The sequence below is a fragment of the Mycotypha africana genome (genome assembly GCF_025528875.1).
Source record: "Mycotypha africana strain NRRL 2978 chromosome Unknown BDF20scaffold_2, whole genome shotgun sequence".
In the NCBI taxonomy this organism is placed as follows: domain Eukaryota; kingdom Fungi; phylum Mucoromycota; class Mucoromycetes; order Mucorales; family Mycotyphaceae; genus Mycotypha; species Mycotypha africana.
The window spans coordinates 1,669,407-1,683,370 of record NW_026515726.1 but is presented as its reverse complement, the minus strand read 5'-3'; the positions used below and the strand labels follow the sequence as shown (position 1 = coordinate 1,683,370).

At 38.8% G+C, this 13,964-nt stretch overlaps 6 protein-coding genes across 6 annotated transcripts; 1 reads left to right on the top strand and 5 right to left on the bottom strand.

Moving 5' to 3' along the window:
- Positions 1-1,014: 1,014 nt before the first annotated feature.
- BDF20DRAFT_952560 (sterol 24-C-methyltransferase) lies at positions 1,015-2,647 on the bottom strand. The gene is made up of 3 exons (XM_053084885.1): positions 2,281-2,647; positions 1,889-2,163; positions 1,015-1,801 (listed from the first exon to the last, which is right to left on the bottom strand). Exons 1-3 carry the CDS (start codon positions 2,540-2,542, stop codon positions 1,217-1,219), a joined length of 1,122 nt encoding a protein of 373 aa, XP_052939250.1. The 5' UTR covers positions 2,543-2,647; the 3' UTR covers positions 1,015-1,216.
- Positions 2,648-3,275: 628 nt separating this feature from the next.
- On the bottom strand, positions 3,276-6,116 carry BDF20DRAFT_814036 (DNA mismatch repair protein MutS; the record flags this gene model as incomplete). The annotated part of the gene is made up of 3 exons (XM_053076935.1): positions 3,276-3,388; positions 3,446-5,756; positions 5,859-6,116. The coding sequence occupies 3 exons, from the start codon at positions 6,114-6,116 to the stop codon at positions 3,276-3,278; spliced, it is 2,682 nt and encodes an 893-aa protein (XP_052939249.1).
- A 153-nt stretch (positions 6,117-6,269) lies between these two features.
- On the bottom strand, positions 6,270-9,458 carry BDF20DRAFT_852666 (elongation factor 2). Its single transcript, XM_053080091.1, has 4 exons — positions 9,326-9,458; positions 9,296-9,297; positions 8,564-9,091; positions 6,270-8,434 (listed from the first exon to the last, which is right to left on the bottom strand). Exons 1-4 carry the CDS (start codon positions 9,327-9,329, stop codon positions 6,434-6,436), a joined length of 2,535 nt encoding a protein of 844 aa, XP_052939248.1. The 5' UTR covers positions 9,330-9,458; the 3' UTR covers positions 6,270-6,433.
- Positions 9,459-10,147: 689 nt separating this feature from the next.
- Positions 10,148-11,300, top strand: BDF20DRAFT_814734 (p21-C-terminal region-binding protein-domain-containing protein; the record flags this gene model as incomplete). The annotated part of the gene is made up of 5 exons (XM_053077010.1): positions 10,148-10,261; positions 10,335-10,562; positions 10,646-10,846; positions 10,929-11,031; positions 11,065-11,300. 5 exons carry the CDS (start codon positions 10,148-10,150, stop codon positions 11,298-11,300), a joined length of 882 nt encoding a protein of 293 aa, XP_052939247.1.
- Positions 11,301-11,452: 152 nt separating this feature from the next.
- Positions 11,453-12,790, bottom strand: BDF20DRAFT_910423 (WD40-repeat-containing domain protein; the record flags this gene model as incomplete). The annotated part of the gene is made up of 2 exons (XM_053083706.1): positions 11,453-12,509; positions 12,609-12,790. 2 exons carry the CDS (start codon positions 12,788-12,790, stop codon positions 11,453-11,455), a joined length of 1,239 nt encoding a protein of 412 aa, XP_052939246.1.
- A 427-nt stretch (positions 12,791-13,217) lies between these two features.
- BDF20DRAFT_832768 (uncharacterized protein) lies at positions 13,218-13,724 on the bottom strand (the record flags this gene model as incomplete). Its single annotated transcript, XM_053078571.1, has 1 exon — positions 13,218-13,724. One exon carries the CDS (start codon positions 13,722-13,724, stop codon positions 13,218-13,220), a length of 507 nt encoding a protein of 168 aa, XP_052939245.1.
- Between the last annotated feature and the right edge of the window lie 240 nt (positions 13,725-13,964).

The window sequence follows — 13,964 nt, the reverse complement described above, 5'->3', positions numbered from 1 at the left end:
TATTCATTTTGAAGGTATGTAAAGAAAAGATCATGGTCATGAGATAAGGCTAACGGAAGAAATCTGTCGTTTGAATGAACTTTTCAAAGTTGTTACCATACAAAATTATTGTATATGATCTGCCAGCAAAGCAAAGTTTATAAATTTCGCTTGAGACTCTTTTGGCTCGCGAACATGATAGTAACTGTTTCCAACTGATGATTAACCATAGCGTACTTCAGATATACATCCCGACGTTGAATACGTCCAATGTCGCTTTTAGATCTCCATGTTCTGTACGCAAGCATAGTGTAAGCTAGTATTCTATTGTAGGTTGCACAGATTGAGTTGTAATGCTGGTGACATTCTTTAAGGATGTAATCCACCGACATATTGATATCTCAAGTTTCTAAACTGTTTTCCGAAGGCAAAACGACGGTTTGACTTTTCTTCGCTTAAAAAAATTGTATAATATGGGTCCCTTCGATATTGGAGGTCGCTGAGGATCAGGATTCCGCAATACACTGGCATATTGCTGACTTATACACATTGAGAGTCGAGTTTTGTAGATGATATGCTCTACTAAATATTGTAATGGATATCATATTTGTCTGGATTGGATTACGGGCCTTTTTCTGGTCCCTAGAAGACATTTCTACCAGTATCCATCATCTGCTCTATTGTATTAATGTAGTTGCTTTGTTAATATGAGCTAATCAAATATTCGCTCTTGTTACCATTGGTTTTCCTTTTGTAATTGATTACCCTCAGGTGATTAGATTCCAATTTTCCTGAAAAATATTATACGATTGGCTGTGCAAGTTTATTGATTTGAAGAATCATCGGAAACCAAAATTTAGAGAAAAAAGGGAACTTGGCTCAGAGCTTGTACCAATTCAGAATAGCAAGCGAAGGCAGCGAGGATTGTGTTAGGAACGACAAACAATAAATTGAAAAAGACTGAGTTCAAGAGCAGAATAAAGAAATAAGAACAATAATTGCAACAAATCTTTCTTCGAAAAATTGTTATGTACAACCCAATATGAAACAAAACTATCATTCTATTAAAAAAAAAGGATATAGCTTTTCTCTCGTTACTGCGACAAATAAATATAAGTATGTAGGATTGTCTGAACATTATATCAAGCGCTCTTTTCATGAAGGGATGAATATGAATAATGAAGAAGGAAATTAAAGAAGTAAAAAGTAGTTTTAGTTAGCTTTAGGTGTTCTTTGATTACTCAGGCTTCTTAGCAACGAAGAAGAACATAGGCGTAAACAAGTTCTGTTGCGCACCAGCCACCAATGCATCTGCAGCAGTTTCCAAAAACTTCTGAGTTTCCACAGTACCCTTTGGTGCCAACCCAATCTTTTCTAAAACGCGAACAAAGTTCGTGGTGGTAAAACGACCAACCTTCGTCATAGCAAGCGTTGTCAAAACGTCTCTCATGGTTTGACATTTACGGAGATCACCTTCTAAAGGATAGTACCATTTCACGCTATCACCCATATTAGCAAGATCCTGTTCCATAACAACATCAAAACCAACGTTCTTTAAAGCTTGAAGACACTCAGATGTTTTGCGCATTTTGGGAATACCGTTACCGATTTCAATATTGTGAGCAATTTCTCTATGTTGAGGATTGTTTTCATCAAAATGTTCGGTCATACACCATTCGTAACAACCAAAGCTTCCTCCTGGTTTCAAAACACGGAAAATTTCACCATAGACGCCTTCGAAAACAGGTGCGTGGCAAGTAGCTTCAATAGCATATACTGCATCAAAAGTGTTATCTTCAAAAGGCATCTCCATAAAGTTACCCTATTCAATTTATAATCGTAAAAGTCAGCGTGACATTCTCTTGCAGATTAAAATATATGCTCCCACAAGTTCAAATTCTCTTCTTACCTTGACGAATTCAGTTTGATCTTGTAACAACTCCTTAGCAGCGTAATGAGTAGCTCTTTGCACTTGATAAGCGTTATTATTCAAACCAGTGACATGTGCGCCTGTGAAATGAGCAATCTCACGGGCAGGTCCACCAACACCACAACCAACATCAAGAACACGCATATTGCTTTTAATTTCAGTATTAGCAGCTAAATAGTGTTCATGACGAGCAATAGCACGGAAAAACTCTTCACCAATATGGAAACGGCAGAAATGGAAGCTGGAGCCCCAACCTAGTCATTAACGGAAGAAAAACGCGGAACTGTTAATATTTCAAACATCCTCGCCTGTTGTTGAATGCAGCTCCTTTTCCCCTGTTGCTTTTCACTACCAACAACTAAATAGTTTACCATATTCATAAAAGTCGGTTGCCAAATTGTAATATGAGTTTACAAGTGATGTATAACTGTTCAATCTCTTATCCTCGTCTTCTTTGGTTTCAACCTCGGGGTTTTTCCACATCTTGAGATATGTGTCTGTAGCAACGTTGTGCACGTCCGCGTTTTTTGACTTTAGATTGGCCAAAAGACCAGTCTTAATCTTTTCACCGTGAAGTGCACGAGCAAAAGCAATGTCTTCGGAATGTTGAGCTGAAATGGTTCCAGTAGTCATGGCGATCAAAATTTTCTTTGTTGAAAAGATGAGATGATGAGGAAGGAGGACGTTCTGAAATTTTTGTTGAAAATTCAAGAAGAAATTTAAATTTTTGTTACGCAAAAATAAAAAAAAAACTACAAAATTCTAATGAGACCACTGGAGGTGCGGTCCTCCTCTGAGCTCTGGATTCACATCCGCCGGCAAAGTCTGTATTCTCATCCGGATTGACATCGTATATTTATTCTTCTTTCGCTTTCAAAATGCAGGGATAACCTTTCAATGTATTAATTGCTGTTGGTTTATTATAACCATGTCAGGAACAAGAAACCTTAACTATCGTTGTCTTACCCATAACGCGATGAGGCCAGGCATGCCCGTAACAATAAATTCTATCCGTAATCTCATTTGCTGCTGCCATTAAATCTAGAACAATAGCGTGATTTTTTGCCCTGAATGACATTTTATCCAGAGAGGCGAAGGTTGACAATTTTAACAGAACGTGGATGGCTTATCACTTATGTCTTTGATAATGTACTGTACTGGATAAAATAAACAATGAATATTTACAAACTTTGGTAAGCATTACAAAACTAAAATGGCCGTTATTTCCGGGCAATTTCTACTGGCTGATTCTGCCGTCTATCGTTAAAATGTGTTCTGAATTTCAAGCGCATGATGAATTTGATATGGGTATATATAAAAAATTATTTAATAATACAACATGCGAATGCCTTGAAAGTAAACAAATTTATAAGTGAGAGTTCTTCGCGTTTAACAAAAAAACGCCGTTGGAGGACTGCTGTTCTGTATCCAATTGTTGCCGCATTGCCGCCGCTTTATCAATTACGGTTGACGGAAGTCCTACAGAATAATATGCTGTTAGTTCTAGATGCGATGCTGCTGAGTGCTTGTTCTTACCTGCTATTTTGGCCACTTTCAAACCATGCGATTGCCTGCAAACTCCTGGTTCGACTTTATGAATGAACCTGAAACCACCTTGGGGATTCTCTTCAATTCTCGTATGGAAGCACTTCATGTGTTTGTAATCCTTCGTAACATCTGCCAATTCATGATAATGAGTTGCAAAAAGTGTTCGACACTTTATCTTGTTATGCAAATGGTCGAGAATTCCAAATGCTATAGAGAAGCCGTCTTTTGTCGAAGTACCTCTCCCAACTTCATCCATGATGACTGTTGATTTTGAAGTCGCTTGCTGTAGTATGGTTGACACTTCCGACATTTCCACCATGAAAGTCGACTGGTTCTGTGCTAGATTGTCCGCTGCACCAACACGACTGAATATTTTATCCGTTATTCCAATCCAAGCGCTATCCGCTGGAACGAAGCAGCCCATATGAGCCATAAGAACAATGATAGCATGTTGTCTTATAAAAGTACTTTTGCCGCCCATGTTCGGCCCTGTCAATAGCCAAATTTTTTGATCTCCACCTACATCACAGTTATTGTTCACAAATGACCGCCCTTTCTTTGCTAAATTGATCTCTACAACGGGATGCCTTCCACCTTTGATTAAAGTCCGACTGGACTTCATCAAGCGTGGACGCACATAATTATACTTGTTTGCAGCATACGCAAATGAACTAAGAACATCCAACTCGGCAAGTTTTCTACAGCTTCGTAAAATTGTTGTGCTGTCGTCTAATACACTTTCGACCATTTCCTCAAATATCTTTTTTTCAAGGTCGCCAATTTGTGATTGTATATCTTCCAAACGTACAGAGATATCCATCCATTCTTGAACCTGAAATCGCTTTTTGCTTTTCGTCTGGTTCAGAGGGATTGCGTTGGGAAATCTCATCAAAAGCTGACTCGCTTGCCTTGCATTCACTTCAATTACATGCTTTAAAGACCCTTCCGTATGTAACGATACTGAATTCCCACATAAACTTCGTAAATTATCTTGCAGTTGTAACCGCTCATCATCCAGACTCTGCAATTCTGTATGTAATCGGGCTAGTTCTGGATGGGATTCGTAACGTATATACCCCCAGTTTTTGACTTCTTTCGCTTCCACCTTCTCAAAATTAAGCGTATCCTTAATTTTTGATGCTATATGATGGTGCGGATTAATTTGTTCAAGTAATTCTGTCACCTCAGTAAAATTGCACAGTCGTTCATGAATTCTTTTCATGATATCAAGAGTATAATATATCTCCAATATGTCTGAATGCTGACCTCTTTTCAAAGCAAGTCTTTGCAGAGCTCTTTGAGCATCTGTGCTTTGACGTAGTAATAAGCGTATATCGTCCAACAAGAATGAATCATCAACAAAAAAGCTCACAATATCTTGCCGTTTTTTTATCTCTTCGATGGAAGTGGGTGGAGACGAGACCCAACGCGTCAAAAGTCTGGAGCCTGCACTGGTTGACGTACAATCAATCGATCCTAATAAGCTATCAGCCCTTTTACCTTGTAGGTTCGTCACAAGCTCTAAGGAGTTCATAGCTGCGCTGTCGATGCAAACTGAATCTTGTATATCAAAACGGATGGGTTTTTGCCATTTTGGCTTTCTATCCAGGTGAGTCTCATTTACATACATGACCAATGCCATGCCAGCTGCCAACTCATACTGGCTAAACTCCAAAGTATGGGTAATTTGGTTAAAAAGCTCATTAAATGTACGGCCGGCAAGTTGGGCATCGTATTGCTGATCCGGCATATAACTGACGACAATATTAGAATCATTGATTAACAACTTAGTGACTGGATCATACGTTTCCTGACAAACAGATTCTTCATCTAACGCGGGGTTTTTCAGTCGCATGGAATCAGGTAAAATCACCTCTCTTGGACGAATTCTAGCCAGATCATCCTTGAGGCTCGTTAAATTCGTTTCTTGCATAATAAATTCACCAACTGATATATCAACCCATGCCAATCCAATCTTACCGTCTTTTGGATATATTGATAAAAGGTAATTGTATTGATTTGAAGCCAAGAAACGCTCTTCGATAACTGTTCCAGGAGTAATTATTCTAGTAACTCGGCGGTCCATTCCGACTACAGTTTTATCCTCCTGAGAAACAGCACCTAATTGTTCACATAAGGCTACTTTGCATTGAAGACGATTGACAAGAATATCAAGATACCTATCCAACGATCGAGACGGGAAACCAGCGAAATCCACTGTATTGTTCGATGTGATCATTTTCTTGGTCAATTTCAGATCAAGTTGTGAAGCATATTGTCTTGCATGCGACTCATATAGCTGTTGTTATGTTTGTGAAGCAGGACGAGGTTTGTCGTTAAAGCTGATTGTCCCCTGATACTACAATTATAATTCAAGCTATATGTATATATCTGTGTATACCTCGTAAAAGTCTCCAACTTGAACTAGTAAAACGCACAAAGGGTATTTTTTTGTATAATGTCGTACTGTATCCAAGACGATAGAGCCAGTTGATACACCAGCTCTGTCTAATTTTGCGTGTATTTCAGGTTTTGGCTGCGACTCTACTAATTCACTTAAAGTATGCTTGGAAACTTTTTTTCGCAGAGTTGGGCATGTCGAAAACTTTCTGCTTTCTCTCGATGTCCTTGCAAGTATTAGTCTTCCATATTTAAGCATATCCAACAATTTAAGAAATACTTGTCATAAGAAATAAAAAAGAGAAACAACCAGGAACATGCAAAAAACTTTAGATTTTCAGACACAACTGTGACTGGAGACATCATTTTAAAATTTTCTTTGGCAGCATTTTAGCAATGCTGAGTCTATGTATTTCTCTGATAAAAATGCAAAATGCTTTACTTTATTATATGTATAAACAGCAAGTAAATTATAAAAGGCTGATAAATCTTTTAACAAAATGGCAATAAAATTTATAAAATAAACTCGACTCCATCTTCAAATTTGTTCTTGATATAAAATTACTGATAGACCATTTAAAGCTTATCATAGTACTTGTCAAGACCGGGAATATCTTCAGTAAGACCCTTTCTCTTACGAACGGCACGGATGATATCGTAGACCTTGTTACCGGCTTCCAATGGGTCACCGGACATGAGTTGCCAGTGATCGAAGACAGCTTGAGGGAAGGCTTGACCACCAGTGGCAGCACGAAGATCGGCAGTGAAACCGAAAGATTCGTTAACGGGCAAGTAAGCCTTGACGTTCATCATAGGAGTACCAGGCTTTTGTTCTTCAGAGAAGACTTGACCACGACGTCTGTTAAGACAAGAGTAGATACCACCGATAGCAGAGTCAGGACATTGGATTTCGACGAGGTAAACAGGTTCTTGAATACCAGGAGAGGCAGTAAGAACGGAAGCGTAGACGACACGACGACAAGTAGGGATGATTTGACCACCACCACGATGGATAGCATCAGCGTGAAGAGTGACATCAAGAATGTTGAAACGACAACCACGGAGGTTTTCGTCAGCAATAGGACCTTCCTTGGTAGCCCATTGGAAAGCAGCAACACAAGAATCCTTGATTTCATTGAGGTATTGGACTTGCTTAGTGATATCAACCATAACGTTGGGGCCAGTACCGTCGGGACCGAAACACCAGATCTTACGAGCTTCAGAAACATCCCATTCATATTTGTCGGCAAGGATACGAGCACGAGCCTTGAAATCATCCTTGGCAGAGATCTTACCTTCTTCAATTTCATCAGCCAATTCGTCGTTCATGGGAACGGCACGCATGTAGATACGGTTGTGCTTGTTGGGAGACTTGGAAAGACAGTCAATGCTGGATTCGGCAGTGACAGTTTCACGGTATTGGACGACGGGGTCACCAGTCTTGATGGGGACTTGAGCGTGATCTTCTTCAAGATCCTTCAAACAAATTTCCAAGTGAAGTTCACCAGCACCGGCAACAATGTGTTCACCAGAGTCGGAAGTGTAGGTCAAGACACAAGGATCGGACTTGGCAAGACGCTTAAGACCTTCAACGAGCTTGGGAAGATCGTTGGCGTTCTTGACTTCGACAGCAACTTGGACGACAGGAGAGACAGAGAACTTCATGACCTTCATGTTGTGAGCAACTTCGGAAGTAGTAATGGTACCGGTCTTGACCAAGAATTGATCAACACCAACAAGACCGATAATGTTACCAGCAGGACAGTCTTCAATGGCTTCAACATTACGACCCATCATAAGAACAGTACGTTGAATAGACTTGACGGAAAGATCGTTCTTGCTACCAGGAAGGTAGTTGGGACCTTGAATACGGACCTTCATACCAGCACGGACGGTACCAGAGAAGACACGACCGAAAGCATAGAAACGACCCTTATCAGAGGTAGGAACCATCTTGGAAACGTAAAGCATAAGAGGACCATTAGGATCACAGTTACGGATACCAACAGCACATTCATCGTCAGCAGGACCTTCGTAAAGGTGACCAACACGATAGGCTTGAGAGGTGACAGGGGAAGGAAGATGGATACAGATCATTTCCAAAAGAGCATCACCAGCAGGCAAGAACTTACGCATGACGACCTTGAGGAGGGCCTTACCTTCCAAATCCTTTTCATCAGAAGCAAGAGTGATTTCCAACTTTTCCAAGAGAACCTTGGTTTGGTCCTTCTTGAAGTTCATGATGGAATCGAAAAGACGGTAGATAGGGTCCAAAACGAACATGTTGAAGGCACGTTCGAGTTGAGCACCGCTGGCATCAGTGCTCTTGGTGGTCCACTTCTTGGTCTTAGGGTTGAAGTAGTTTTCACCCCAAAGCTTGTTCATCATCTTTTCCTTATCGACACCGAACTTCTTAGCATAACGGATAGCGAATTGACGAAGAGTGAAACCCCAACCGTGGAGACCGGAGGCGAAAGCAACGGTACCCTTTTCAGGATAGACTTGACAATCACCGAGAGCTTCATCAACGTAGGTGGAGATAATAACGTTGATAGATTCAATGGTACGAGCGAAAGACTATAAAGAGATGTATAAATGAAAGCTGATAAGTGACTTTTCCTCTAATTGATAGTCGGCCCAAAAATCCTTCATTCCATTTCGCACTCCCTATCAAGTAACTATAATTCTATTAGTTCAAATACATACGTTGTAGAGTTCTTCCTTATCCAATTGGAGTTCAAGAAGAGCACGATCCATCTTGTTAAGACAGACAACAGGCTTGATACGTTCGTTCAAAGCTTGACGCAAGACAGTTTCAGTTTGGACACAGACACCATCAATACAATCGACAACAACGAGAGCACCATCAGTGACACGAAGAGCAGCAGTAACTTCAGAAGAGAAATCGACGTGACCAGGTGAATCAATCAAGTTAATCAAGAAAGCAGCACCGTCAGTCTTTTGACCCTTGATTTCCTTGATATCTTCTTCATTTTCCAACTTGAAATACATGGAAATGGCAGTAGACTTGATGGTAATACCACGTTCTTGTTCATCCTTACGGGTATCCATGAAACGGGCTTCACCAGCACGACCAGAAGAAATAATACCGGCCTTGGAGACCAAAGAGTCAGATAAGGTGGATTTACCGTGATCGACGTGAGCAATGACGGACATGTTACGGACATTGGTAACCTTGTCCATCAAACCACGAATCTCTTCAATAGTGAAATTCTAAAAATGAGAATTGATGAGGTGAATAACATGCATAAATGAGGCGAAATTGACAAAGGCTATGAGTTCATCACATCAACTTACGACTATAGAGCATTTAGGTATAGTAGGTTAAACATGAATAAGATGAAAATATTGTTAGACATCTCATACATCCATTTCGATATAACAGTATCCATCATTTTCGTGCATATATTTTGGATGGATGGCTGCAGCTTGTTAGTATTTATTTACCCATTTTGCCTTGTTAAATTGAGATTTGGGGAATGAACAAAAGAGGTCGGGCATTTTCACTTTTTGTTTTTGTCAACTTACAAAAAAATCCCATAAGCCCGGAACATCTGAACACAAAAATAGCGGAGATTCTCATTTTGGGATGATGGAATTCATGCAAAAAATGTCGGTTGCTATGTACACAAATTAGCACATTTGTTTGAATAAAATATATTCTAATAGATAACTCACGGAACAGTTTTTGTTTTTTTGTTTTTTACTTTGAGTAAAAAGGCTAGCGTAGATCAAATATTATGACTTGTTGAAGATGAGTAAAGTGTAAATCTTGCCATGTGAAAAAGTTTGGCAATGCGATTTTTGCTACGCTTAACGCCATTCAGGCTCAATATGCAATTGTTTTGTATAATAACAAGCGTATTATCAGCTGATCTATTCAACTTGCTGGCTTTACAGCAGATATTTATTTCTTGCACAAAAGTCTTTTAGAACAATTTGTGCGTTTAATTTACATTGCAGGATCAAACAATTTTAAATGAGCAAAAACAGAGATGAACTTTCATTATGTAATATCAGAAATCTATAATATGTTGCGAGTACAAAAACCACAACGTTCCAATGCTGAAAAGATTTGTATTTTGGCCTTCACTAAACCACTTCATTTTCTCAGGCACCGCCGCCTCTCCAACAACCATCATTCTATAACTCAGAATAGAGCTGCATGAACACTGGAAAAAAGTCCTCCACAAGCCACAATATTTTGGCGTTTCCTCTCAAAACAGATTACGCTTTCCACACGAGCATATACTTGAAAAGACAGTAGCGATGAGCCCTAATTTAAAAAGAAAAGCACCCGAAGAGGACGAAGATAAGGCTTTGAAAAGAGCCGCCTCTAACGCGAGAGGATCTGACAGTGAGGAGTCTGACGATAACCTTCAAGTACCTAAATTTCTGTCTTTTCTGCCTTTACTTACTTTTCACGAATTGCTTATTGTAATTTCTGCCTCCGTAGGAAATTGTCGACGTTGATTTCGACTTTTATAATCCTGATGAAATCGATTTCCAAGCTTTGAAAAAATTATTAACGCAACTCTTTTCAACGGATTCGGATTTGATAAACTTGGGCGACTTGGCTGATATAATTATTGAAGAAAACCATATTGGTACAACTGTCAAAGTGGACGATCAGCAATCAGATCCTTATGCTGTTTTGAGTGTCATCAACTTGAATCACCAGAAGGTAGGTCAGAGTTTTGACGACTAAAATTACACACATAATTAAGCTGTAAATTACCTCATGGATAGGACAAAGAAGGTGTTAAGCAGCTATGCACGTATCTGGCGAATAAATGCCCTAAGAAAGATGAGAAATTATACACTGCTGTGAAAGAAATGTTATCATTAGAGTCTACCGATAAGCATATTGGATGGATTATTTCTGAAAGGTTCATCAACATGCCTGTTGAAATCATGGCTCCTATGTATAATATGCTGACAGAAGAGCTGAAAAATGTCGTTGCAAAGGTATATTGAACAATTATAGATGAAATGAATGCACAATCTTGATGCTAAAACAACTTATTAACTCTTTTTTTCAATGTTATAGAAAGAACCCTATGATTTTGAATGGTATATGTTCATCTCAAAAACATATAAAGAAGTAGAATCAACATTAGATGAGGAAGAGGAAGCAGATAATGAACCATCAGGTCCATCACGTAAGAAGGCAAAGACTGGAAGAGTGGATACTGAAACATTTTATTTCCAGTCAGAGGACGAAATTATTGCAAAATATGCTGATTATCAATACGACTACAAATTCACTAACAGTGAAAAGGAACAGGCAGCTGATTCAAGGCGTGCATTTTCAGAATTCGGTATTGCACCTGGCCGAAAACTTTTATTTGTACACAAGTCAAAATTTGAAGACTTGGTTAATGAGATCACAAAAACGTGTTCATCAACTTCTGCTGCGTAGATTTTATTTAGTTACGAATAAACGGTTAAATCGTTCGTATACTTTTTTTTTTTTTTTTGACACGAGAACCATTGTGAGGCATAACATACATTCAAAACCCAAGAACAAGAGCCGGGGGGATATATAACAATTATTAAATCGTGATGAGATTCTTAACGGATCAATTCCATCGGTTTAGACCATACTTTGAGTGTATTATCAAAGCCAGTACTTATTAGGCCGATATCATTGCTGAGGGTCAATGAACGAATCATAGCTTTATGGCCCGATAAGGTAGCTACGATACGTCCTGTTTTGATTTCAACAACTGATATTGAGTTGTCATCATTGCCTGAAGCATAAAAGTAGAGGCCAGAAGGATGCCATACATGCTTTTTTGTGGCAAACTTATTGTCAGTCGAATTGATGTAGTAATTTTTCAATTGCTTAGCTTCGCCAACTTGAAAAAGGATTGTTCTGCCACTTTGATGATCTGTTGTACATAGCAGCTTACTACCATCAGGAGAGACGGATAAGCAAAGGGGAGAAAATGATACCCAATCATCGCCTGTTGCATTCATATTGACGCGTATTGTTTGCCAATTTTCTAAATTGATATAATGGAGATAATTATCATCACGAACACCTATCACCAGTGTTGTTTCATTGACAAAACAAATGGTTTCGACATTGCCAATGAAGGGACCCAACTGTTTTATCAGCTTATAGTTTGGCAGTGAATCTTCTTGAGCATTGTCTCTGTCATCCACAGCATAAATGCAAACCGTACGATCATAAGAGGCAGTAGCGATAAATTTTCCTTGATTCGGCGAGAACAGACCGCGTACAACATATTTTTTATGATCCTTAAACATTTGATGGATGCCTGACTTCTCAACATCTTCACCAAAATCTGCTTCAAAGGCAGTATCAACCAGCACAGCTGAACCGTCCATCGATGTAGTCAATAACAAATGCGGTACAGAAGGATGAAAATCTATGCTTAATACAGGCGCGGTGTGATGACGATAAGTTCTTTGACTTATGCCTGCATCTGTTTTGCAAAGCATAGTACTAACTTTGACCGTTTTATCTACTGAGCTTGTTGCGACAGCATGTGTATGGGGGTTGACAGCAACAGCTAATATATTGTTATAGTGTATATCATCAAAATCATAGGTCAGCTTTGAAAAATAATTGCCATCGCCGTCTATCAAATCGTCAGAGTACCTACATTAAAACTGAAAATAAGAACTAATTTTTTACAAGCAAAACAAGACAGTGAACGGAGGCATAAAGTAGATAATAACAATACGCCATGACATGTACCTTTGAATCTGCAATTTCGACAAATCAGCAACTAACTGACTCTCTGAAATGTCTTCTGAGGAACTTAAGTCAAGGTGCTGTCTGGCTTCTCGTCTAAACGCCGCTATAGTCTCTTTATAACCATGATTGATCAGAAATTGGAGAACTGAAGCGTGCACACTAGGACCCGAATTGTTTGACATGTTGAAACTTCAAAGAAATACAAATTATTACATTTTTCTTTCCAATATAAGGGAGAAACTCCGGTTAAAGAATCATTGCTATGGGCTTTAAAATGGCGGATCAAAGAGTTTATTCACAATAAAGCACAACGAGACAATTTTTTTTAAAAAAAAAAATAACTAACAGATTGAAAGAGTCTTCTGTTTTTGACAAATGGAAAATGAACTCTTTACATGTGTTCCAAGAATATACTATAGGAACTTAGACATTGATCGATTGAAGTAACTTGAGACCATGCAGTGTTATCGGTTGAGACCGTCAAATGCAGCTTCGAGAGATTTATACTCACTACTTTGACACTCAGTAAGAAAAAATAAGCCATAGGATAAATAAAGTAAAGATGATGGGCAATGTACCTTTATACTTCTTTATTCATTATAGCCGCCTTTAACTATTCGCCGCTATATGAGGATATCTAACGAAAGGGATCACTAGCCCCAAAATTACCAATGTAAAAATGACAAAAAAGGCGAAAAAAACTAGTTTTGCGTCGCGTAATGTCGTGTACCAAGAAAAAATGCATGATCTCATTCTTTTAGTAGTTGCTATAGTCAAATCATCATCAGAGAAATCTCCGTTGCTAGTGTTAGCAGTACAGTGAGTATTCGTTTCCATGTCAGAGTAGTTGTAACGGTTAAAGTGGCAATGCGTACAAAACATAAACTCATTATCTTTTATGTACGGCTGATTATTATAGTATAGTCTTGTAGATTGTTTGTAGCTAGGCGGGGGCGGCTGTGTTCTCATTGTCCGTTCATAACTGGGAGGTTTCGATATGCCGCTAGCAATAGAGGGTTTCTTGTAAACATCGTCATCTATTTGATTCTGCTGTCCTGATTGATGTCCGGTAAGCAGCTGATTGATGCCATCTATCTCTGTCGTTTTGTTTTCCATGATAAATAGTTCTAGTAGCCTAACCACAGTGAAAATGGGTTGTAATGGTACAGAATAAAAAAAGAAGATCTTCTACGGTCCTAAAACATGCATTCTTGAAGTTTGAAAAAAGAGAAATATTATAAAGCGTAAAAAACAATCTGAGGTCATCAAAGTGTTTTATTGTTTCGGATCAATTTCATTATAAAGACGAAAGGTAAGGTATACATCGGTTTTTTAACGGAGGTTTTCTCACGAAAA

What these genes read in the sequence shown, in the direction of transcription:
- BDF20DRAFT_952560 (XM_053084885.1), bottom strand. Translation starts at nt 2,542, where the DNA reads ATGACTACTGGAACCATTTCAGCTCAACATTCCGAAGACATTGCTTTT. An exon ending in AACCGACTTTTATGAATATG is followed by an intron (nt 2,164 to 2,280) that starts GTAAACTATTTA and finishes GTTAATGACTAG; the next exon opens with GTTGGGGCTCCAGCTTCCAT. An exon ending in ATCAAACTGAATTCGTCAAG is followed by an intron (nt 1,802 to 1,888) that starts GTAAGAAGAGAA and finishes TAAATTGAATAG; the next exon opens with GGTAACTTTATGGAGATGCC.
- BDF20DRAFT_852666 (XM_053080091.1), bottom strand. An exon ending in ATAAGGAAGAACTCTACAAC is followed by an intron (nt 8,435 to 8,563) that starts GTATGTATTTGA and finishes ATCTCTTTATAG; the next exon opens with TCTTTCGCTCGTACCATTGA.